The following is a 23,024-nucleotide window of genomic DNA, read 5'->3' on the forward strand; positions in this document are numbered from 1 at the left end:
GCTGAACTACAACACCACTCGCGACGACTATTCGTCCTACTCATTATTCATTAGCCTGCAGCAGTCTTGCTAAGGCAGCATCAGAATTTATCTGATATTTTGGTTGTATAGATTATCTGGTAATTCATTATTTACCTCTTCATTTCGCTATCTGCTAATGCTCTTGTAGTATTTATATCTTCACTTGAAACTAAATTGGAAATTGGATTACTTGTTACAATCAACTGTACAAGAACTGATAATGTACACCAGAAGCAGAATGAGTCAACAATTCAATGATGGTAAGGGTTTGTTTCGTAGCATATAAAAAGCCTCAACAACTGTGAAGTGAAGTTTGTCTTGGATCGATAATACGTCAATGAAACACGTGGGATCATACGCGTATTCGTATTTTGATTTGCAAAGAAAATTTTAGCTTTTTCGTACAATCCTTTGTGTAAGTAGTCGAGAGTTCTTGGAAGCTTTCCAACTCAGTATCGCTCCGGACCGTTGAGTCAACATAAAAACGAAAGGTTTTATTTTAATCGAGCTGTTTTATTCTCTTGCTACTATTTTATTTCTCTTGAACTCGCTAAGCTCACCGAACTGCATCTTGCGACGTAATAAATAATCAATAACTCAATCTTGCGTCAAAATGGCGTCGCATTAAGTTTAAGATAGCCCTATCACTATATACTTTCTCGAATGTGATTTAATCTTGTGATAGTTTCATATTTCAACAAGTGACCTTTGTTAGATGCTATGCATAATAAAAATACTTATACTTTTATTTCATCTCCCTTTCTTTAATTTATAGGTACTCCTCAGCGCCCTCAAAATCAGCAGTTTCAAGTCCCAACTGTAAGTTGAAATTCATGTTTTTTTAATGATCTCATTTTTATAATGCATTTAAGTATTAAAAAAATCAAAAGCAATTTACTGATATACTTTTCATGTGATTCATTGTCTTGTATTTTTAACTCTCATTAGAATGTAATTAACTTCATTATTGTAAAGAATTCAACAATGAGGGATTGCTTGGTAACGGTTTAATTATCATAATATTTTTACAACTTGAAATTGTATCAATTTTAACCGTTATTAATTAGAGCTTCCTGTCCCACTTCTACCAAACAAAGTGTAGTAGCTATACAACCATACTGAGGATGTGCATTCCACCAAGGGCTAGAACACACCAACTGCCCACATAACATAATATATTAATGCGATTTCCATGTAATTTTTGCCAACCCAAGTTTGATAATGCAAAGTTTGTATTTATCTGAATATGTTCTAAAAAAATGTTGAACATGTGAAGAAAATAGAAACTGCATGATGTACTTTTGAAATTCAAAATTTTTGATGAAATTCAAACTTATATCCAAGTTTGTTATCAATAGACAGAAATTAGAGGAAATTGGTGTCATGTTTTGTTGTGGGGTCAGTATTAGAGTTTTCAACAAAGCTTGTTGTGAAACTAGGCCTTGATGGAATAGCTCAACCGTTGAGGTTCCTTGTGTAGCAGCATTCTCCCGTCCTGTATTTTGTAGTAAAATCAACAAGGCAATTATGAAAATGGCAACAAGAATCAGCCAACACCTTAAAAGCATCAGGTTAACACTACATCATTCAAGCAGCAAACTCATCAACAACAAGCAGTGCGGACCCCTCAGCCTAAACAACAACCACCTCCAAATATGCAACCACAACAACAGGTGAATATGATGGGGACTCCACAGCGTCTGAAGCCTATTTTGAAAACTAGCCCTGGAACCAATCCACACACTAGTCAAGTTCAACCACAAAATCAAAATCAACTACAACTCCCGGAACTTACCAATGAAGATATTGATTTTGAAGATGGTCAAGAAGGAATGGATAATGAGTCTCAAGATGTTCCAAAGTGGAGACGTAAAACTCCAGGATGTATGTAAAATTTAATAATTATTTTATTAACCTAATGTCTTTAGTTTACGCTAAAACTTGAAATCTTCATACTTGCTTTTACGCACTATGTGTGCAAAAAAATTCGTTTTATGCTATGCTATTAGATAAAAAAATATATATGATGACATTCACTGCGCAAATTTGAAGATGTATTTATTAGATGTCTAGAGTATCCAATAGAAATATTGTTGATTACTAGATTCATAAATTAATCAATGTGAATGAAAAAACTGACAATAATCTTAAACTAATAAAAAATAAAAAATAATCTTGAAATTGTGTAAATTAAATATAAACATTTTTTGACATAGTAAAAGTAAACAGAAAGCTGAAAAGGTTGCGGATGAATCAAAGACTTAGGAAAACTTTGCAACCAAAGAATGCCATCATGGTTTTGAATGAAATGAAAACTGGAGTTCAGTTTACGTTTCCTGAAACGCAAGCCAATTTACCCAGTTCTATTTTTCTTGTTCATGCAGAGGTAATATTAAGAATATAATTTATTTATGAGTAAAGAATAGAAATATTTATTAATTGTTATTAAATGAATTTAGATTGATGGAAAAACATATGTGGGACAAGGTTTATCGAAACCCCTTGCTCGACAAAATGCTGCTGAAAATGCTTTAAAGAGTTTGCTCTTGGAAAAAATGACTGCTGCAGCTATGAAAGCGCGACTTGATGCTGAAAATGAAGCAGCATCAAGCAATAATTCAATGTCAACAGAAGCTTCAGTGAATAAAGAAGCAGAAAATATGGAAACAAATGAAGAAGTGGATGAAATTCCATGGAGTTCATTAGCAAGTTTTGCTCTTTACAAATTATTCCTTGAGTGGCAAAATCAAGGTACAGTGGTTCCTGTACCACGACCTGGTATTTCTCCTAACAAAATCAAAAAAGAAATGAGCAAAACAGTTACTCAAAAGGAGTTGCCACCAAATGCTACCTTAATTCACCCTGTTATGCTGTTGAATCAAATGAGACCAGGTGTTACTTACAATGAAGTATGCCGTGTTGGTAACCCACCTAATACTATGTTTACTCTTGGGACGGAAATCGATGGGAAAGAATACACAGGAGCTGGTTAGTTAAAAATAATTTAATTTCTATACTGTGTCAATCAATATTTAAAAATATGAATTTCATTGCAGCCAAAAATAAAAAAGATGCTAAGAAGATGGCAGCCAAATCAGCTCTACTTGCCTTATATAATCTCACATATCCTGAAGAAAATGAAGATGTCAATATGGGTTAAGAGAGAAGTTTAATTAAATTTTAGTGCAACTTCATTGTATAAAATATTACAATGAACGGTATTATTGGTGTATTTTAATCGCTTCATAGTTTTATTTGTGACAACTGTGAAAAAAATAATTTTATTTTTTATTGTGAACATAGAATACTTTTGTTGCATGTAAATTTGTAGTCCTTTTAAAAGTTTAAAGAATTGAAAATTATCGAATCTGACAACCAACAATTATCTTTTGGATCATGTGAGTATTCAGCTGAAGATATTGTGAAATATCATACAATAATTGTCCGTAAACCACATTGTTTGGCACAACTCTTTGGATCCTTATTATGCTTAGATCTTAAGATAAGCTGTACGATGAAACAGACATCTATAGTCAAAATACTAACAATGCTAATTTAAATGATTGAAGGTATAAGTTGTTTATTAAGATAAATTATTAATTAGCAAGTCTCTCTTAGCTTTTAGCCTGAACAAATTCATTATTTAAATTAGATTAATAAGTTCATGTTTCATATTATGAAATAATCACATGTTCATCTTCAATGTAAATGTAGAATCAAAAATAAAGAATAACTGACAGTAATACTCTTTGAATATTCATTTAATTCTTAGGTCAACAGCTCTACTTTTTGACATAAACAAGAAAAAATACCAATTGAAAAATATAAATAGTGTATATATTTGTGTTTACCTGCACGATTCAACAAAGAGTTAAATACATGCATATATTTTTTAATATCATAAGCTAGGCTCTACTCAAATCTTTCATTATCTCTGACCACCCTTTTTGAACTTGACTTTCAGTAAATTCGTGACTCCACAATGTAGACAAAATTACATGAGCGTTGTGAACTTGTTCAACATTACTAGGTTGTACAAAAATTCTTTTTTCTGCTTCTTCTTCACTAAGTTTATTTCTATCCATTAGTCTTTTTATAGCCTTCAAAAAAAATTGAAAAAATTAATTTTTAAATTTAAAAATTTCATTCAAATTTATACCTCTTTTTTTGGAATAATGCATGTCCAAATTTCATGACAAATATTTTGCCAGCCAGCTTGAATTAAAACAGCAGCTTCTATGACTATAACATCATGACCACCTTTGTGTAAATCTTCAACTTTTTTCATAGTTTCGTCAAGTATAACTGGCCACAGTAACTGATTCAATTTCTCTAATTCTGCCTGTTGAATGAAATTTAATCTTATAAATCAACATAAGAAAAATGTTGCATTTGACGTACCTTATTATTAAAAACTAATGTTCCTAAAGCTTTTCTATTTATTTGACCATCTTCGTTTACATAATTCGATCCAAATGTATCAACAATTAATTTATAACACTTCATACCAGGTTCATACAAAGAATGAGCAATTAAATCACAATTTACTAAACCAGCACCCAATTTTTGTAACTTGGCAGCTACAGATGATTTACCGCTGGCAATACCACCTGTCAATCCGACAATATATGGCTTCAAAGGTTTATTATCAACAACCTAAAATTTATAATTGTTTTGAATGTATTGTAACTTTCAATATTTTTCTAATGATAGAAAGATTGTTTACAGGTTTTTTTAATCTTGTTCCCAGCAAACGCATTCTATGATTGCTTGAACTAATTTTGGTTTCTTCGTGTTCTTTATTCATTGGATCTTCCATTAATTTGACAACATAAATTTTTAATGGATTTAATTTATTTTTAATACGTTCTTCATTGATTATATGTCCACCTCTTTGAGTTTCTTCACTCACAACAATCATTTCAAAAGTTGGATCACTTTTTGTAGGCCCATAAATATCAGATATTGGAACAATATCATAATTCAAGTCTGAATCTATATCTTCTACAAACTCTCTTAAAAGATTGATTCTAATATCACATGGTTGAATTATTTCCCACAAAAGCTTTCCTAAAATCATTAGTAATTCAAATTTTTAAATAATTATATTACAGAAATTTAAAAAAAGTTATTACGTTGATTCATATTTAAATCCGTTACTCCAACTGTAACTTTATGAGAACTTCTAAGTATAGCTTCACTCAGTAATATTTTATGACCATTATGTAATCTATCAAATGTACCCCCTAGAACAACACTTTGATAAATGTTATTATCCTGGGAATTATTTACATTACTATCATTAGTATCTTCTTCGTTACACTTTTCATCAAGGGTAATGAATGTGCAACCCATTGATATATTTGATATACAATCTTGCATAAAAGTGTTTGCATCAGAGCTACTACATATTTTATCAAAAATGACTAATTCTATAGGTTTTTTGGTCCTGGTAATGGACACATTTGGCTGTTTTAAACTTGTTAACAATACTCGTACATCTAAGTTTGTAGAATATTTAGTTGCAAGCGCATATATATTTGCCACAACTTGAGAGTATTGAGGTCCTTTAAAATTTGTTGTTGGTGGTGAGTAAGCACTTGACAAGATGATATTGTGTTTTGGAAAATACTGTATATACAATGTTTTCAGCACATGCTTTTTTATAGCTGGCAAGAGTTTTGATATTTTGGAAGGATTTGTGAGCACCAATAAACCAGTGTTAACCATTTTGTAAATATTTTATACGCAATATGAGAATAAAATTTTTTTTCTAAAGTTTTCAAAAGTATTAATGCAGTTTAAATTGACCTGACATTTTCTAAAGAAGTATACTAGCTTATTGAATGAGAAAACAGTAAAAAAATTTCACAATCATACGTTTAAAGATGACTTTCTAAATTGAAAGATAACAATTACACTATGGAACATTTTTTTCGAAATTTACGAACACACAAGTCGGCGAACAATAATAAGAACATGGGAATGGAATCAACTAATAATCTATACTTAATAACTGTCGGCGATTCGCACCGCGTGACTCGCAATTAGCATTGTTTTATTCAAGTCAAAACATGAAGTAGGAATCACCACAGAAACTACATCATTATGAGCCGATGCAACTGCAACTGATCGCTATTTTAATTTTAGAATCAGATTTATATAACCTAAGAAAATATCTTTAAGCGTTATTATTTCATATTGATTGAATTTCGTTCGATTTATTCACTTATTTCGATCGATGTGACCTTCAACCTGTGCGTAGAAAATTGCAGCTCGTCAGTGTCAGTTGAATTAATTTTCTGTGCAGTGATAATTTTTCGAAGCATGCAACAGGCGACAATGACGCTCTCTTTCGACGGTTTGTTTATATACTACGAGCCGTCTTGAACCCTACATTTTTACAGGTAACTGATAACTACTAAGTGCATATTTTGCAATCTGTTACGCATTAAAAGAGTAAATGATCGGTTCTCGAATTAATTTCAAAATTAAATGAGTAGGGATTATTCAAGTATGACGATTATTAACTTTGAAATTTTTTAAATGAAATAATGCAAAAACTATTATTTATACCAGTCCAAAGTTGATTTTATAATGGTCTAATGATCATTTTAATTAATTTTTTTAAATATTTTCATGAGTTTTGCTAATCTGAAAGCTTTTGTTAAAAAATCGATTATCTCAAACTTGCAAGTTACCGTTCGAATGCGTTACCGTTCGAGTGAGTCATTTTTAAATTAAACGAGGACTGTTTTCAAGAATTGGTAGAAAATAGACCATAAAATATGTTAGGGGATTATGTAAGTAGCCGAGTATACTTTTTGAATCAACATTACAGCACCAGCGTTTGAACGGTTGTATCGTAATCTCTCGTTTCGCTGAAAAAGTGCATACGTGGCAAAATTTGTTCAAATAGTAATCTAATATACTTTTGATTTTTGGTTATACTTTAGTTTTAATTAACTTATGCTATTTAAATTAATAAGAACTTTAAATTGACTATTTTGTAGATAAAATTAACCGTGAAAACTTGATTTATTACTCGAAAGACGAGTTAAAAGCTGCTCAAAGCTTCAGAAACTCAAACCTCAAAGCCGCTTCAGCTCAACGTTCATTTAGAAGCTTATAGTTCTATAAAAAATTATTGGAATGTCGGCAGTCGTAAAAATTATTACTCTTATGAATAGAGTCATCGTTTGTGCTACTAACATTTTAGCGGTATTTACGAAAAACTATTTATTTATTTTGAAAGATCTCAAAAATACCTCTTATATAACTATATGTGCGATCGGAAGCTTAATCGTAACTGTTGTATTGATCATTATTATTTTCGACTGTAAAATGTATTTGAATGTCGATCAAAGCAATAGTAAAAAAATTAGTGAAACTGTGTGCAAATCCAATTCAAGATTTCATAAACAAATTGTCCATGAATTTCACCGCATATCTAATGTAAGCAAACTTACAAAACTAGTAAATATAATTAATAGAAATAATTTCGATTTAATATTTATAATTTTATACTTTTTAGAATTGTTCTTCTACATACAGTTCAATAAAATGTCTAGAGTTTTCATACAAGTTCCCAGAATTAATTAATGTCAAAGTAAATGGAGCTACTCCTTTTCACGAAGTTTGTTTTCGTGGTAATGACATTTTAGTTGAATACATGTTGGCTAAAGGTAGAATTTTTTTTCTGGATTCACAAGTAGCATGAAAAGTTTCGTTGTTTGAAATGTTTGTCTTCTTTTTTTCGAAATAATTTTTTCAGGAGCTGATCCCAAACGACTGTCGGTGGCAGGTGAAAATGCTCTATGCATGGCTTTACATCATTATTTGTTTACTTCATCGAAAGATTTTAAATGCCTTGACATTTTACAAAAGAAAGGTAAATTTAATTTACAAAATCATTAACATTGAAATAGAAAAAAATCATATGTTACATATAGGCCACGAAAAAACCAAAAGTTCCAGCACACGTATTAATTACGACTGAGGCAGAGTTGAAAATTGATACGATACTTTCTTTTTGACCCATGATATTAATTGATAATTTTTTTGCGTCTCAAAGATATAATTAAGAAATCGTATATATTTTTAGGAGTTAAATTGAATACCGATGATGAATGGTACAAAATATTTTTAGCTCTTGCCATGAAAGAAAAGAATACCCATTTGATCAAATGGTTACAAATACACTCCAGCGCAAACATCGACAAAAATGATAAGTTTTAATTTAAAATCCTATACCTAACATATTGAATTAGATACATTATTATCAATATTAATTAAATAATTTGTATTACTCATTTAATTTTAGCTTAAATAAAAAATTTTCTTCGGCAATAATATACTACTTCATCTTTAAAAACTTCTCTGCAAAGTAATACTTTAAAATTCCTTAAAATTAATCGAAATTGCAAAACAATTGAATCAATGTATTTTTTTTAAGCAATTTAGTTTCTATTAAATTATGTCCAGCTTTCATATAAAAGCGGCTTGCTGAACGGCCAAAGGCTCGACAATCGGCATCCTCAAACATTGCTGATCGAGCTGAGTTGCCGAGGCCTGCGATTCTTGAAAATTATTCACGTCGTTCAGTGGCGCTGTGGGGCATAAATGTAAGTATTTCTTGGCCCGCTGCAGGAAAATGGAGATACGCAGAGACTCGGACAGGAGAGTCCCCCCACTCCGTCCATTTCCCGTACAGGCAGAGACTATATTCTACTGCTCGATGGATGACGAGTGCTGCCCTGCTACAGCGTCGCTCTGCTTGTAATCGTGGAGCCGGACTTCTCCCAAATCAACGAATTGTTTCCATAGTTCGTTATTATTTCCATATATGATGTATTTATGGAATCAAAGTGAATAAGTTTTTGTTTATTTTTGCTGTGCTTGCAACTCTACGTGGCGTTATCTCTTCGGAAGTTATTTGATTTTTTGTTCAACGCCATTAAACAGCACCGGAATCTGTACCGCAATCCGAAAACATGTCGAACTTAGAGAGTCTCGATGATATTATTAAAAAGTCTAGGACATCAAAACCTGGATTACGTGGTAGAGGGTAAGTGTTTTCAGTAAAACTTTATTCATCATTCATAATAATGAATCGAATTCTTTTTCATTTTATCAAAGTGTTCGACCCATTAAATAGGTTATTTTTTTAAGTTTTAATATTAATTACTGCATAAATTGATTTGTAATTAACAAAAACACTCTTTTCAGAAACCCAAAAAATTCTGCCAAAAATGGAGCGAAACCAAATGGTGCTGCAAATGGTCGATCAAAGCCTTTGCATCGAATTGAAGATGCTCGTTTCAAAATAATACAAAAAAAGAGGAAACATATTACTGATGCACGAGATAAATTAGCACAAATTGCTAAGCAAAGTGATGCCCGTTTGAAATTGCAGAAGTTGAGAGCTTCTAATCCTAAAAAAATTGTGTCTCAAAACCAAGTACACAAGCCAATTAGAAATGGGCATGCTTCTGTAGTTTCATCAAAGTACCCTCCAATGCATGCTCCACGTCCAGTAACAGTAGATACACAAAGGACTGTGAACTACAGACCTCCAGTTTCACCAGATCCTCAGTTTTTCAATGATATGCTCATGAATTATGCAGAAGGTAAAGAATATTTTATTACAACAGTTCATAATGCTAAGCATAGTCTATTTGGCAGCTGAAGTAACCTGTAATATAGAGATTAACATAATATTTATTTTTATATTGCTTTATTAATTTGACTTCTGAATAGATAGTTAATTAAACTTATCATTTTTATTAAAATTTTATCTGAAAGATAATGTTATTATTCAAAAATTTTTAAAGCTAGTTGTAAGATTACAAATTAATGTTTTATTAGATTTTCTTATAGATCAACAACGTCAAGCTAGTCTTAGAAGAACTGTCAATTACCAGGAAGTTCCAGTGAATCCTGCTATGTTCAACTTTAAATCTAATAACTATTTTGATTGGGACAAAGCAGTTCCCGTACATCATACTGCCCCTGCACCTAGAAATCAATCAGTGCGAATTTCAGATCATAACAGCAGACCTCGTGATTACAAAGTTATTCCTCGTACAGGAATGGTAAGAAGATTATTTGATTAAATTTCCATATTTTTTTTTATTTAAAAAATAATAACTAATTTCTTTCAAATTAAATAATGCAATTATTGTTGCAGTCAACAAAAATGGAGCCATCAACATCTTACAAAAGCAAAGATTCTTGGCCTTATGCTTCAAAGACGAGGTAAAATACATAATTTTATTTCTAATAATTTTATTAGTTTTTTACTTTAATGTGGAAATGAGGGGAAATATGACGAAATTTTATTCTTATAGAACAATTTTACCAGAAAGTTCAATGGAATCCAAATACTATTCCTCAAGGAACCATAGAGAAACTGGAGTTAAATCTAGATTAGATTCTTCACCAATGAAGCCAACTCGCTCTCCAGCAACTTCTTCTCATTCTAAAAGCAATAGCTCTCCAACATCTCATGGATTCAGAATTGTTGTATCTAATCTACAACCAAATGTCACTCAAGAAGATATCAAGGTACAATTTTTTCAAAAGAGTTTTTTTAGGCATGAAATTCACCCCTATATTAATAAAATAAATTTGCCATCAGGAATTATTTGAAGACGTTGGAGAACTGTTGATTTCAAGATTAGTAAGGCCAGGAATTGCTGAAGTTATTTATAAAACACTGAAAGATGCAACAAAAGCTGTCGAGACGTACCATAATCGTCAGTTAGATGGACATCCCATGAAATGTTTGCTCGTTAATCCAAGACCAAAAACATCATCGTCATCCACATCATCTAATAGAGTATTAGCGAAGTAAGATCAAATGATTTTTCCAGCCGAGCATAAGTCAATGTCTTAAATATTCATGTAATATTTTTTGTTTTACAGCTCAAGAGGTTCAGGTTTTCAATCTAATTTAGTGCATCGTTCCATTTATTAACTACATTTTTCCTTATAGAAATCAGTGAATTTTCTATATTTTATTTTAAGAACACTATAACATTTGTATTAAAAACGACTTATATATAAATATCACTTGTTTGTTCTATAATATAAAAAATAATCAATTTGCAACGTTTGAACACAAAAATAAATAAAAAGAATTTTTAAACCCTTATATGCAAAGTCTAACGATAATTCTCTGCAGTACTAAGAACAATATAGAAACTGAAAATATTTATAATATTTCAAGTCATAATTATATATATCTTTTAATAGAAAACTTACAAATGACCGCTTCATTTCAATTTATTATTCATTTTTGTTTTTGTTTTAAAGATATTCGTTTATGAAAATGAATTAAATCTTTCGCGATATTAATCAAGCAAATTAGAAGAAATTCAAGTTACGCGATTGCCGAAGTTAAAGTGAAAATTAAACTTTCCAAACTCGTTTCTTTAATACTTGTCGTTTAGTAAATACCTTTATAAAATATTAGGAAAAAAGGTTTAAAAGTTAATTTTCATCATAACTGTATTTATAAATACAAAAGAAAAGTGAAATACGCTTTAACATTGCATGTTTAAATGCCGTAGGTCTTTAAAGTGATTTACAATGGAAATTTTCACGCTATTTTACATATTTTTTCAATGAAAAATTAAAATTGTTTCCCAACAGGCCGTTGCCAATTCGGCTTGACGTTGGATAAGCTTATTCAGTAGTTTTCAAGGTTTTTCAGAAATTTTTCACAAAATAGAATTTTATTAAAAAAAAAATTCTTTGATGGTAGTTTTCAAATCATTTTTATAGAATGAAAATCATTATGTTAGTATAGTGAAAACTTGTAAAACTTGGAAAATTTAATCAATGATTTTGAGTCTTTCGTTTGTTTGTTTTATTCCTATATTTAAATTAATTGTAACATTAACAGCTCCGACTTGTTAAATTTCAAATTCTCTTATTTCACTTGGCATTAGGTATCTCCTCTGATACACACTGAGTTTTGTTTTGCGTACCAAACAGCCAGCAATAAGTAAAGCTACGTATATGTAAACATCTGCGTTATCATCTTAATCGACTCTAGGCATCTCTCTGTTCTCTATAATTTTGCTCTCCAAACTCAATTCACGTGAAAAGAACTATTTTGTTGTGCGGGTCAAAGTCGAATGTTAGTCTGTTTGTGCGTCCGTCATTATTAAACGCTACTGGACGGGAAAAAAATTACTACGTGCTCTTCACAGTTCACGAAAAATCGTTGTAACTCAAAAAAAGAAATCGACTAGGAATTCAGAATTAAAAATTGATATTCAGCTACAATGTCAGGAAGATATTCTTCAACATTACAGCGTGAGTGCGCCGATCTCTACTCTAAATTAGAGAAAATGGTCAACGATTTTCCGAGCTGTAAACAAAAACATTCAGAAATTTATGAGAGTAAAATGTGGACAAAACCAGTCGTTATTGAGAACCTTTTAAGACTTGCTATTAGAAACAGACATTTTGGCATCATCGACATCTGCGCGGAAAATTCTAAGGTAAAACTTTATCCAGACCCCGCAACTGGAAAATTAAAAATTATTGATTTTGCTAAATTTGTGAAATGCCCTGATGATTGTATCGATATAATCTATGGGATGTACGAGTACGACTTTGAAAATTGTACCGATCCATGTGGATTGTATCGACTTTACGACGCAGCTTTCAAATCGAGGGACAATTTAAACAAATTGAAGAATCGTAATGTCAATGAGATTCTTTCCGACGGAAAGTTTAACTGCACACCATTGTGCGTAGCCGTTGGCAATGCTCAGAATGAAATTGTTCAATTATTACTGCAAACTGGCGCGAATCCTAATATTGGACATGAAAAAGGTATGCTTTTACCTTTGCGTCATGCCTTTGATAACAGGCAAATCTATATAGCTGAATTGCTATTGAAAAATGGCGCTAATCCAAACTTAGTCTACAGCGAAGATGAGACTACACTTTTGCACTGGATTTGTGATTGTTTGAACGATAAGACGAAACGATTTCTCAAACCGTTCGATCCTATGGAATGGATTCACCTTCTCCTTCGTTACAAGGCGGATATTAATGCCAAAGATGGTAATGGTCACAGCCCCATGTTCAGATTATTTAACCGAATAAGGGTTTTCGAAAGTGAACTTTTTGAGTTATCGAAATTTTTTTTAAAAAACAATCCTAACGTCTCGCAAGTTAATGAAAAAGGAGAAAACGTCCTACATTTAATCGCCAGCTGGATTTATTGCTCTGATGAAGATCGTTCAAGCCATCTTACAATAGCTAAAAGCCTCTTGGACCTTGGAGCCGATGTGAACGCCAAAGACTGCAAAGGAAATACTCCATTACAAGTGGCTGTGACTTGGGCCGTTTCCAATCTAGTAAAACTATTTCTGGATAATGGTGCCGATGCGCAGAATGTCAAGTATGAATGGAAACATTTAGGTAGAACCAAGAGGAGTGACAACTTTTATGATTTCTTTTATTATGTGCAAAACGTTCTGGATATTATCGAATTGATGAAGAATAAAGTAGAATATATGGATAATAGCTGTGAACTCGCGGCAAAAGATTTATTCACTACAATTTGTTATTACGTTCTCCATTATAAATTCGATTTTCTATTTACAATAGGTAATTCTGGAAGCAATTTTTGATTCAAGATCTTTATAAATTTTTTTTTTATTAACTCTAAAAATCTTTCTAGGTTCTGCATCAGAACTCGAGAACGTTATTCTGAGTTATTGTAATAATCATGGATATACTGAAGCATATGTACATTATATGCTCGATCTTTATCTCCAAATAGTACAAATTGGAAAGTTATACATAGATACCGACAAATTAAATGTAATATCTAAGAAAATGAAGAGTTTGAATAGTTCAAAAGATTCCACATGGCCAATTCGTGCAGGAATTGAGGATGTTGCCGAAAAAATTGAATGGGCAAGATCATTAATGATAAAAGACAATGTTTCGCTTCTCGATCTTTGCAGACGCAATATAGATGATGTATATTCAGTTTTAAAAAATTCAAATTATAGAAAGAAAACTAATAGTGAACATTTTCTGGAAGAGTTAAGATACTCCCATATTTCAGGCTTTATATATGGGCATATGACCAGAAGCTTAATCAATGCATTTCTTAAACGCATAACGTAGAGTTTTTAAACGTATAAATATTACATTTGAATTTCTTATTCTATGAAATTAAAATATTCAGGTGTACAAGGCTATCAGAAACTACATTTTAATATTATCTTGGCAAATAAGTTGTTATTTTGTAATACAAAATTACATGTTATAAAATATGATGAAACCGTTTTCCACCACAAAATTGGAACAAACACTTTTTTTTAAAAGCGAACTAAAACTTGCCAAAGTTGAAATATCAAATCAAAGAGATTAAAATCTTTTGTTGTATTATTGTACGTTTGAAATTAAAACATTTTTGATACTATCCGCTTTGACTATTTTATTTTTCAAGTTCCTTGATTTCAATTAATATTAAACACATTTCTACCATATATTTATATTAATTAAAAATCACAATTAATTGCAATCCTTCAATTCGAAAATGTGTGGATTATATGATAATAAAAAATAAATTTTTAATCATTAATTGCTTTGAAATTGAATGCATTTAGTACGTATAAAATGGAGAATTAATGAATGAATGAAAAAACGACAGATTGTGTTATATTGGTTACGCAATAAATTTTATTAAACTAAATGAGTAAAGTATTGTCGGAGCATGGCTACGCCAAACAATAAAGCCAATTTTAATACTTATTTATAATTGAATAGATGAAGTAAATCTAGTTCACAAGATAAAAAGTCGCAGTAGTAGTTCGTGTTTGTAAAAAAAAAAAAAAACTCAACAATACACAAAAACACATACATGAAACAAACTGATATTAAAAACGATAGGGCGGCACAATTTTATATGCGACTCCATCAGACGTGGGGCGCTTTTCAGTGAATGTGATTGTGGTAGTGGTGACTTTTTCGTTGTCGACTGGAACTGCGCCGGGCTTTGTTGGGCATCCGAAGTACCTCGGCGTAGGACATCTCGAGGCGACGCAGCTTCGCCACCTCCTCGGCCGCCGTGCCGGGTATGTAGGTGCCGTCCGGGGTCGAGGATATCCTCGGCCTCGTGTCCTGATCGTTGTACAGCTGGCTCGACTGTTGCAGGTGCGACTGGTGGTGGTGATGGCCGCCGGTGGACGCGCGGCGAGACCCCCGAGCCGACGATCTGTGGCTGGGATAAAAGTGGGCCGTGCTGCCGTCCCAGAAGCCGCTGCCGCCGTCGTTGTTGAGGTCGCCGATCGGACGGAATTTGGCCCGGCGGCCGGTGTGGCGCAGCTGCGTAACCCTAGGATTAGTCGCCGGCACAACGTCCGGAGTCGCCGACGATTGGGACTGCTTGCGCGACTTTCGGTTGCTGTTGGTCCGTTTGCGCACCTGCACCGACAGGTACTCCAACGGTTGGCCGTGCGAGGGCTGACCCTGGGATTTTTGCGACTGCTGCTGCTGCTGTTGTTGCTGCTGCTGCTGCGACTGTTGCCGATGGCCGAAGAGCGGCGTGTGCACGCGAAACACGGGCTCGGAGGCGACCGAGGACACGGCCAGCGACACGATACTGCTGGCGTCGTCCTGATAGTTCTGGTCGGACTTCTGCAGCTCCTGGCGCAGCTCGAGATAGCCCAGGCCCCGCTGATGGTGCGGCGGTGTCTCGTCGGACAGCGGCAGCTCCGAGCCCTCCTGCTTGGCGGCGGCGGCCCGCTTCAGCACCTCGAAGATCTCGCTGAAGAGCCGGCGATACTCGGGCGTGCGCTGAAACCGGCCCTCGAACGCCGACGTGTCGTCGTAGATGCTGAACTTGCAGTCGTCGCTGTCGGCGATCGAGCAGAGCACCGAGCCGGGCCTGCCCTCGGTCTGCGTGCCCTTGTTGCTGCTCGTCTCCTCGTTGAAGCCGGACGAGGCCGTGTCGGCCTCCAGCGGATCGTTGCTGCTGCTCGTCCCTTTACTACGATGATGATGATGATGATGATGATGGTGATTTGGCTGCGGGCTCGTTTGCTGCTCGAGCTTCGACTCGTTCGAGCACGACATCTGCAGCTCCTCCTGCAGCGACAGTCCGTACTGAATGACCCGCTGACGTCTGCAGTCCTCGCTCAGCTGAAGCTTCTTCAGCGCTTCGTACTTCTCTACCAGTTCGCCGTACGAATTGCACGGGGTTTCGAGTTTCGCCTCGTTCTCTGGCTCCGTCGGCCTTGACTCAAAGTCCTACAATCATTTTATATCGTTTACGTGAGGCTCTTACTTATCTACCCCCATTAGAAATTGATACGATTTATTTGATGGATTTATTTGATACTGTTGTTTATTTTGATTAACGATCGGTTACTTTTTTGGTCCGAAAAAAAATTCGTTAAGTAAGCTATGATACAACACAAAAGAAAGTCAAAACAGGCAAAAAATCTATAATGTCTAATAATGGATTTTATTATTTTTATGCAAAATAAATACTTATATAGCAAAAATATACAGTCGTCATGGCACACAAAATTTTTATCTGAATTTCTTTCAGATTATCGAACTTATAAACTAATTTTAAAATGGCCATTTTTAGTCTACAGTCTTATACAAATCATTATTGACTATAGTCCACTTTTAAGATTTGTACTAAATCTAATATGTACACATGTCAAATTTCAAAACGCTGAATATTTCAAGACATAAAAACATAGCGCTAAATATTCCAAGAGACAAAAAAAATTAATTTTGAAAATGCTTTTCAAACGAATATTTATGTTGGTAAGAATTATATTACGCTATTAGAAGTACGAATTTTTGCAAAATTCATATTTTACGTAGTATATAATCTAGAACTCTTTAGATTAATACCTAAAATTATTAATAAAAACTTGTTCTTCTAATTTGCGTACATATGCCTACTCAAGGAATCATAAACACTCAGAGGGTTTGAGACGTAATCATGCGAGATCCTCGACATTGATTGAATATTCTTTTAAAAAAATTATTTTGGAATTTTCAGATAAGTATAACAGGTACAATTTAATTTTTTCACTTGAAATATTCGGCGGAGATGTAAATTATAAGTGAATAAGGGATACTTGGAATAAATCATAATGCTACAAAATTAAATCTTTGTAAAAAATTTTTCATCGATGTGTGGATGGCAGATAAGTTAGTACGTATAAGATGAAAAACAAAGCTTTGAAGCAAACGGACTCTTTTTACGAGGCAGTTATCGCGAAAATCAAATCGTCCGCGGCGAGGCAGTTCTAAAATTTCTTTCTCTCTTTTTTCATTCGGATCCTGCAAAGTAAAATGAAGTTTCACAAAGTTAATTCATGAATAATTTCAGACCAATAAAGATGAGATTTTATTTATTTTAGAAAAAATTTGATCATTTTAAAGTAAAATGAGTGATATACTCTACAGTCTCTATTCAATAATTTTTTCCAATTTTAATCTTAAATTAAAGAATTCCAATTACTTTTTACTGAAATTATATATTACACATCATAGAGTGAACCATTTCAGATGGAAATTCTAATTTTTTTTTCATATTTATTTTTAACTAATTTTTTCGGAGGTGCTGAACCGCCTTCGCGCCAAAAGAGAGAACGAAATTAATATACTTAAAAAAATAGTAACAATAATAGTAAATTTTCTGTTGCAGTTACTTATTTTGAAAGTTATATTAAAATTTATGGGGAAAAAAATTTGAGCTCATTGCTTTGATGAATTCAATAAGAATTCTTAATTCTAATAATATAAGAATATTTTTATCATCGCTAAATTATATTCAATATTTGACTCTATAACTTATATACTAAACGCAGAAATATATCTAAATAGTACCTGTAATTGTGGTAACAATCTCGTTACCTAATTTAATTATAACTTTGCATGAAAAAAAAAAAAAAAAAAAAATAAGTGACTAGGACGAGTATCTTACGAAAATGTTTATAGAAACAAAACTAATGAATGTGACCAATGAAATCGGACAAAAAAAATTCTGCTTACCCGTTGGTGGGATCTCTCGACTTCGCGCAGACTATCAGCAAACGACTCAACTAAACTGTCATCATCATCTTCTTCCATCATGAGATTCATGTCCGCCTGAGTTCGCGACCCGTTCAGATCATTCCCGCAGCGATCGCAGAGGTCACCGTGTCTATGGAAAGAAAAAATTAGCATAAATAATTATGATCGATTACATTTAAAAAATGTCTAGCGACAAAGCGAACGATACAGACCTGGCTTCTCTGAGTGCGATAATTTCATCCTGGAGGTCCTTCACTTCCATAGACTTGGCTTTCAACTCGTTTAATTGGTCCTCCACCTGAACATGAACTTCTATCAGCTTTTCAAGTTGCTCCCTGAGATCCACGTTACTCCTGTGTTCGAGGCTCATCTGACGGCGCGCATCCTGCAGTTGCTTCGTAAGCTTTTCCACCTCATTGTTTTCGGGCTTTATTGGCGTTGATGAACTCTTTACGTCCGCTAAGGATCTGATTTCCGGGCCAGTTGTAAGCCTCAGAGATACATCCATCTATTACCAGAGATAGACAAAGAAAATTTTTTAAGTTAGATATTGTATGAAGATCTGAAATTTTAAAAGTCATCATCGTACATTTTGAGAGTTTTCATCGCCACTTGAACTAAGCCAACTGTTCGCAGATGGCTCATTGGTCAAAGATGTCGATGTTGACGATTCGTTAAGTTGGTTGCCTCTCGCGCATTGGTCCTGCAGTGACTCGTATCGCTTCAAAAGATCGTCATATTGTTTTTGTAGTTCATCAAGTTTACTCTCAAGAGTCTCTATAGTGTGTGTTTGACTGAAATCCAAAATGATTCAAAAATGTATAGCTCGACGCTCGGATGTGTCGTTTGATTTGCTCCGTTAATGAGAACGATGCTTACTTTTTTAATTGTTTTTTATCGTTGGAGCTTTCCTGAGCCAGTCGCAGATTATTTCGTTCGAGATCTTGTATGTTTACCTCTAACCCTTCAAGATTTTTTATTCTTTGATCGGCGATATCTTTATGCTGTTTGATTAGCTTGTTCAAGTGCTATTTTGGATAAATAAAAAAATATATTGAAAGAAAATTTTTAAGTAATGATAATTTGAAAAGTTAAACAGGACCAATTATGGGAATTACACAGCTAAATACGATATATTGAGGTATAAAGACGTTCGTAAATTTACCTGTATTTCTATGGCTTGATCTTCTTCTTTGCTTTGATAATTCTTTATGGAATTTTCAAGCTCTTTATTACGCTCCAACAGAGTTTTTCCGAGCTCCGCTGCTAATTGTAAATCTGTAAAAAAAAGGAAAATTAATTCAAATTCTTTGCATGTTTTTCAAGACAATTAGAATTTTCGAACAACGAATGGTATCGTTCTCGAAGTAAATATCTTGTTATGATTTCGGCTAGCGAAATAAAAAACTCGATAAATTGATTTAGAAAGTGCAATAAAAACTTGATAATTAATTAATTTAACGTAACAATTCATTGATCATTATGCATATTGTTAAAGCAAATTATTCTTTACGAAAGTTTGAAAGTAATGGGAAAATTAATTGTTTTAGATAATTGAAAGCTGATTTTTTAGTTACTCTAATTTAACGAAGAATTGTTTTATAACCATTTAAGATTGTATTCTTTAAAGAATAATAAGATTAAAAAAAATAATATAAATGGACGGGTCACGAAAATTTGAAATGTTTTTGGTCGCTACGAACACATGCATTGTTTTTTGAGCTATCGTTCTTTTCACAATAATTTTGCGATAAGAATCTTATACTATCATACTCATGTCTCATTTGTCATTAACAAAAGTATGAACGAAGCATATTTTTAAATAATTTAATTCCATATCTTTGGAAACGTTCATTATTTTCTGTCGGCATTCGTTCTCTTACTTAATAATTTTTTGTACGAATGCACGCACGATCGTATCCATTACAGTCTTAGACAGAGGAAACGAACGTAACGTTAATTAAAAAGAATGTCTTTCGCTGGCGTATATAATTAACAATTAATTGATATCACAACGCATGGGAGGGGCGAATGTCTGTCACGGTGTGGCGGCAGTTTTGTAAATATACACAATAGGAGAGAGAGAGAGAGAGAGAGAGAGAGAGAGAGAGAGAGAAAGAGGGACGGAGCGATGCAAACAACGCTGCTCTCGTATTCTGCTAGCGTATACGATATTCAACCATGCAATGCACAATTGTACACGGTGCAGACTCACCTTGCAGCATGCTATGGTCGACCTCCTCGTCGGCGAGACAGCGCACCGCATTACTGCTGCCGATAGCTGACGAAAGAAGACTCATCGTACTTGTTATGAATACTTATTTTTTGGCACTTTCGGTTCATACATGTACAGCTGCTTTGCCCCACGTACTTTTTTTTCTACGCTTGGCGTTAATAATTATATTATATCAAAACTCTAACGATCGGTGACTCGAAAGATTCATTTGGATGAAAAGCAGAGAACGCGATGAATTTGAATTTGACACATGGAAAAAATGATTCGTCGATCCGCGATCTCGAGACGAACAGGTGTCCTCTAAGGTTTTCCTCTAGTTTGACAGATGTAAACAACGAAGACGACACCTGTTCGGTGCGTTGTTTATATACTGCACTGCGCGTCAGATCTGTCGCGTACTTTGAGAAATCTTCTACTGAAATTTGACAGATGCTCGACGACGACGTGAAACTGCATGCGATACTGCGATGCTACTAGTTGATATGCTTCGGGACGATAACAGAGAGCAGCTCGCAGTGGTTATACATGCCGTCGAGCATGGCACATACGCACACACACACGATAGTGGGTTTATTACGCAGAAAAAAGAAGGGCGGCACGCAGCAGAGAAAGCAGCCACGCAACGACGAATCGAGATATTCGCTCGAGGAAATAAAATAATTCTCTTCTAGGAGCTAGCCGACTATGATGCCTTCGAATTCGAACGAGACGCTACACTAAAACTCGGGGTAAGACCGAGCTGTCTTGCTCGCATGCATACTGGGGTACTTAGCACAGTTTCCTATCGTGCATTATCAGCGTGCAAGTAGAGGCGGCTGGGAAGCCGAGAGGCGCAAGCGCAACCTCGATCAATACGCGAGATAGGCCTCGAGCTCAGTCGCGAGTCAGGCGCGGACGGCGCGTATACGGTGCGCTAACCAAGTGGTGCGTGCAGCCGCAGTGACATTTTTAGCTGCAGTTGAGCTGAATATGCATTTATAGCCGCTGTGTGCGGTCGAGCTGCGAAGAGCGCGCGCAAGGGACTGCTGCCACTGGCGCATCAATCAAATTCTGCACGAATTGCGCTCCGCATCGAACGAGCGACGATTCAACGAATCAGCTGAAATTTGAGTATTTTCCAGTCTCGGTTTCGAAGGAAAAACATTGTACGTTCGAATAAATGTTAATTTAGCTAATTCGAACTCAAATGATAACGAGCTGTTGGTAGCGATCGAGTTGAAACATATTTATAACGATTCAGAAAAGCGATTTAGCTACAACTATTTTTTTAAATGAATTATTGGAAAGTAAAATGTCTTTTTATAAATCCTCTCATTCCATTAAAAACGCATGTAAACTATACAATACAAACAATACCGATCTTGTATAGCAATCCATACAAAACTTAATGTAGTAATACTACGTTTTCGATCTATCGGACATAAATTTACTGAGATTGACTAATTTTAAAACATTTATCAGCACATTTTTAATTTTGTTAAAAACTATTTTAAGCATAAAAATTTGGATGATTTGAATGATTATATCAAAATACAAACTTGCTCATAGTTTTTTGTGTGAAAACTCAATAGTTGTTGATTACTTCCGCGGTATATTAAACTTTTGAAACCAAAAATTATAAGCTAATGGAAAAATTATTACTTAAAAAAAATGTTTGCTCTAATGCTTGTATTCAGCATCATTTAATTCAGGCGTCATTAGTGTCTTAAGAATTTCAGTTCAAAAACACGTTTAAAAGTTAATTTTCATTCAATCTCCGAATTACTATTCATCGTAGAAGCTATTTTATTTTTAAATGTAAGCAGACTGTATTGTATTCAAAACAATCACATGAGCGAATGCCAGTAGTTAAAAATCGACCGATCGTCGAGAATTAAAGTCCGAGTAAAACTTATAAATTCCCTACTTTTATATTCACATAAAAATTTACTTTTAGTCCATTCAAAAATAAACAAATTGATTTGCTAAATGAGAATATACGACGGTTTCCAGTTGACTATCTATTTGAGCGAGAAGCGCAGCACAACAATCGAACCGAGAGACAATGCCCTTGAGATTCAAGACAAGTTGGGTTCATTGACAAGTGCTGAAGATAAATAACGTTGATTCATATACTGACGATGCATCAAGGATCAAGATATCGTATGAACACCACTAATTATGGGGAAATCACTTACCGCCCTGGGTCCAATTGTTCGGATCCTGGCCGATGGTATTCCACTCACTTTGGAAATCTTCAAAACTAGCCATGATTAATTGCGAAGGAGGCAATTCAGTAACAGATTTCTTCCTACGTACTTCTCGTTCAATCTTTCCTTGTGTCTACTCTTGCACGTGATTGTCCTAACGACTTGTTATAAACAATCGCTTCCACTTAATTGCTCAATTACCGCACCGTAACTGCAATTTAATTAAGCGCGCATCAAATTGACAATCAAAATTTGTATATTAATCAAGGAAGGAGCGGGAAAGCACATCGGTCCTTTTGCCCGCTTTCAAGAGACACACTAAAGTTCTGTGTCATTTGCCTACTGAAATTAGCCAAACACTTGTTGACGTTTACGCGTAGTATTTGTGAGAGACCGGCGCGTAATTAGGGGCATTAGGGGCAGCGTATGTGCTATCTCGCTTTGTCTCACGATGCTAGATCCTCGAATTTAAAGCCAGACAGGAAATATTCCTGTCTCTG

At 34.1% G+C, this 23,024-nt stretch overlaps 6 protein-coding genes across 18 annotated transcripts; 4 read left to right on the forward strand and 2 right to left on the reverse strand.

Annotated features, from left to right (window-relative positions):
• The first annotated feature begins 35 nt into the window (after positions 1 to 35).
• On the forward strand, positions 36 to 3,764 carry LOC106654825 (double-stranded RNA-specific editase 1). Of its 10 annotated transcripts, none has more exons than XM_014374871.1 (6): positions 36 to 281; positions 797 to 840; positions 1,530 to 1,905; positions 2,238 to 2,407; positions 2,481 to 3,009; positions 3,078 to 3,764. In XM_014374871.1, the coding sequence occupies exons 3-6, from the start codon at positions 1,677 to 1,679 to the stop codon at positions 3,179 to 3,181; spliced, it is 1,032 nt and encodes a 343-aa protein (XP_014230357.1). In that variant the 5' UTR covers positions 36 to 281; positions 797 to 840; positions 1,530 to 1,676; the 3' UTR covers positions 3,182 to 3,764. The 10 variants fall into 10 exon arrangements, with proteins under 10 accessions (XP_014230357.1, XP_014230354.1, XP_014230355.1 ...); XM_014374868.1 differs by having other exon boundaries at positions 1,587 to 1,905; XM_014374869.1 differs by having other exon boundaries at positions 1,617 to 1,905.
• LOC106654821 (bifunctional coenzyme A synthase) lies at positions 3,576 to 6,297 on the reverse strand. Its single transcript, XM_014374862.2, has 5 exons — positions 5,157 to 6,297; positions 4,748 to 5,091; positions 4,423 to 4,677; positions 4,181 to 4,363; positions 3,576 to 4,121 (listed from the first exon to the last, which is right to left on the reverse strand). The coding sequence occupies exons 1-5, from the start codon at positions 5,749 to 5,751 to the stop codon at positions 3,927 to 3,929; spliced, it is 1,572 nt and encodes a 523-aa protein (XP_014230348.1). The 5' UTR covers positions 5,752 to 6,297; the 3' UTR covers positions 3,576 to 3,926.
• Positions 6,298 to 6,342: 45 nt separating this feature from the next.
• On the forward strand, positions 6,343 to 8,634 carry LOC106654827. 2 transcript variants are annotated; one of them, XM_014374884.1, is made up of 6 exons: positions 6,343 to 6,428; positions 7,035 to 7,476; positions 7,556 to 7,706; positions 7,796 to 7,912; positions 8,126 to 8,407; positions 8,477 to 8,634. In XM_014374884.1, the coding sequence occupies exons 2-5, from the start codon at positions 7,174 to 7,176 to the stop codon at positions 8,257 to 8,259; spliced, it is 705 nt and encodes a 234-aa protein (XP_014230370.1). In that variant the 5' UTR covers positions 6,343 to 6,428; positions 7,035 to 7,173; the 3' UTR covers positions 8,260 to 8,407; positions 8,477 to 8,634. The 2 variants fall into 2 exon arrangements, with proteins under 2 accessions (XP_014230370.1, XP_014230371.1); XM_014374885.1 differs by lacking the exon at positions 6,343 to 6,428 and adding an exon at positions 6,501 to 6,824.
• Positions 8,635 to 8,778: 144 nt separating this feature from the next.
• LOC106654824 (polymerase delta-interacting protein 3-like) lies at positions 8,779 to 11,089 on the forward strand. Of its 2 annotated transcripts, none has more exons than XM_014374867.2 (7): positions 8,779 to 9,088; positions 9,250 to 9,650; positions 9,901 to 10,115; positions 10,211 to 10,278; positions 10,371 to 10,587; positions 10,661 to 10,872; positions 10,948 to 11,089. In XM_014374867.2, exons 1-7 carry the CDS (start codon positions 9,015 to 9,017, stop codon positions 10,997 to 10,999), a joined length of 1,239 nt encoding a protein of 412 aa, XP_014230353.1. In that variant the 5' UTR covers positions 8,779 to 9,014; the 3' UTR covers positions 11,000 to 11,089. The 2 variants fall into 2 exon arrangements, with proteins under 2 accessions (XP_014230353.1, XP_014230351.1); XM_014374865.2 differs by having other exon boundaries at positions 8,781 to 9,088; positions 9,889 to 10,115.
• Positions 11,090 to 11,956: 867 nt separating this feature from the next.
• On the forward strand, positions 11,957 to 14,479 carry LOC106654667. Its single transcript, XM_014374637.2, has 2 exons — positions 11,957 to 13,653; positions 13,727 to 14,479. The coding sequence occupies exons 1-2, from the start codon at positions 12,315 to 12,317 to the stop codon at positions 14,179 to 14,181; spliced, it is 1,794 nt and encodes a 597-aa protein (XP_014230123.1). The 5' UTR covers positions 11,957 to 12,314; the 3' UTR covers positions 14,182 to 14,479.
• A 232-nt stretch (positions 14,480 to 14,711) lies between these two features.
• On the reverse strand, positions 14,712 to 22,882 carry LOC106654844 (cerebellar degeneration-related protein 2-like). Of its 2 annotated transcripts, none has more exons than XM_014374919.2 (7): positions 22,513 to 22,882; positions 19,265 to 19,377; positions 18,979 to 19,127; positions 18,689 to 18,893; positions 18,312 to 18,607; positions 18,079 to 18,229; positions 14,712 to 16,308 (listed from the first exon to the last, which is right to left on the reverse strand). In XM_014374919.2, exons 1-7 carry the CDS (start codon positions 22,583 to 22,585, stop codon positions 14,995 to 14,997), a joined length of 2,301 nt encoding a protein of 766 aa, XP_014230405.1. In that variant the 5' UTR covers positions 22,586 to 22,882; the 3' UTR covers positions 14,712 to 14,994. The 2 variants fall into 2 exon arrangements, with proteins under 2 accessions (XP_014230405.1, XP_014230404.1); XM_014374918.2 differs by lacking the exon at positions 22,513 to 22,882 and adding an exon at positions 20,315 to 21,095.
• Between the last annotated feature and the right edge of the window lie 142 nt (positions 22,883 to 23,024).

Source organism: Trichogramma pretiosum, unplaced genomic scaffold (genome assembly GCF_000599845.2).
Source record: "Trichogramma pretiosum strain Unisexual culture from Peru unplaced genomic scaffold, Tpre_2.0 scaffold63, whole genome shotgun sequence".
In the NCBI taxonomy this organism is placed as follows: domain Eukaryota; kingdom Metazoa; phylum Arthropoda; class Insecta; order Hymenoptera; family Trichogrammatidae; genus Trichogramma; species Trichogramma pretiosum.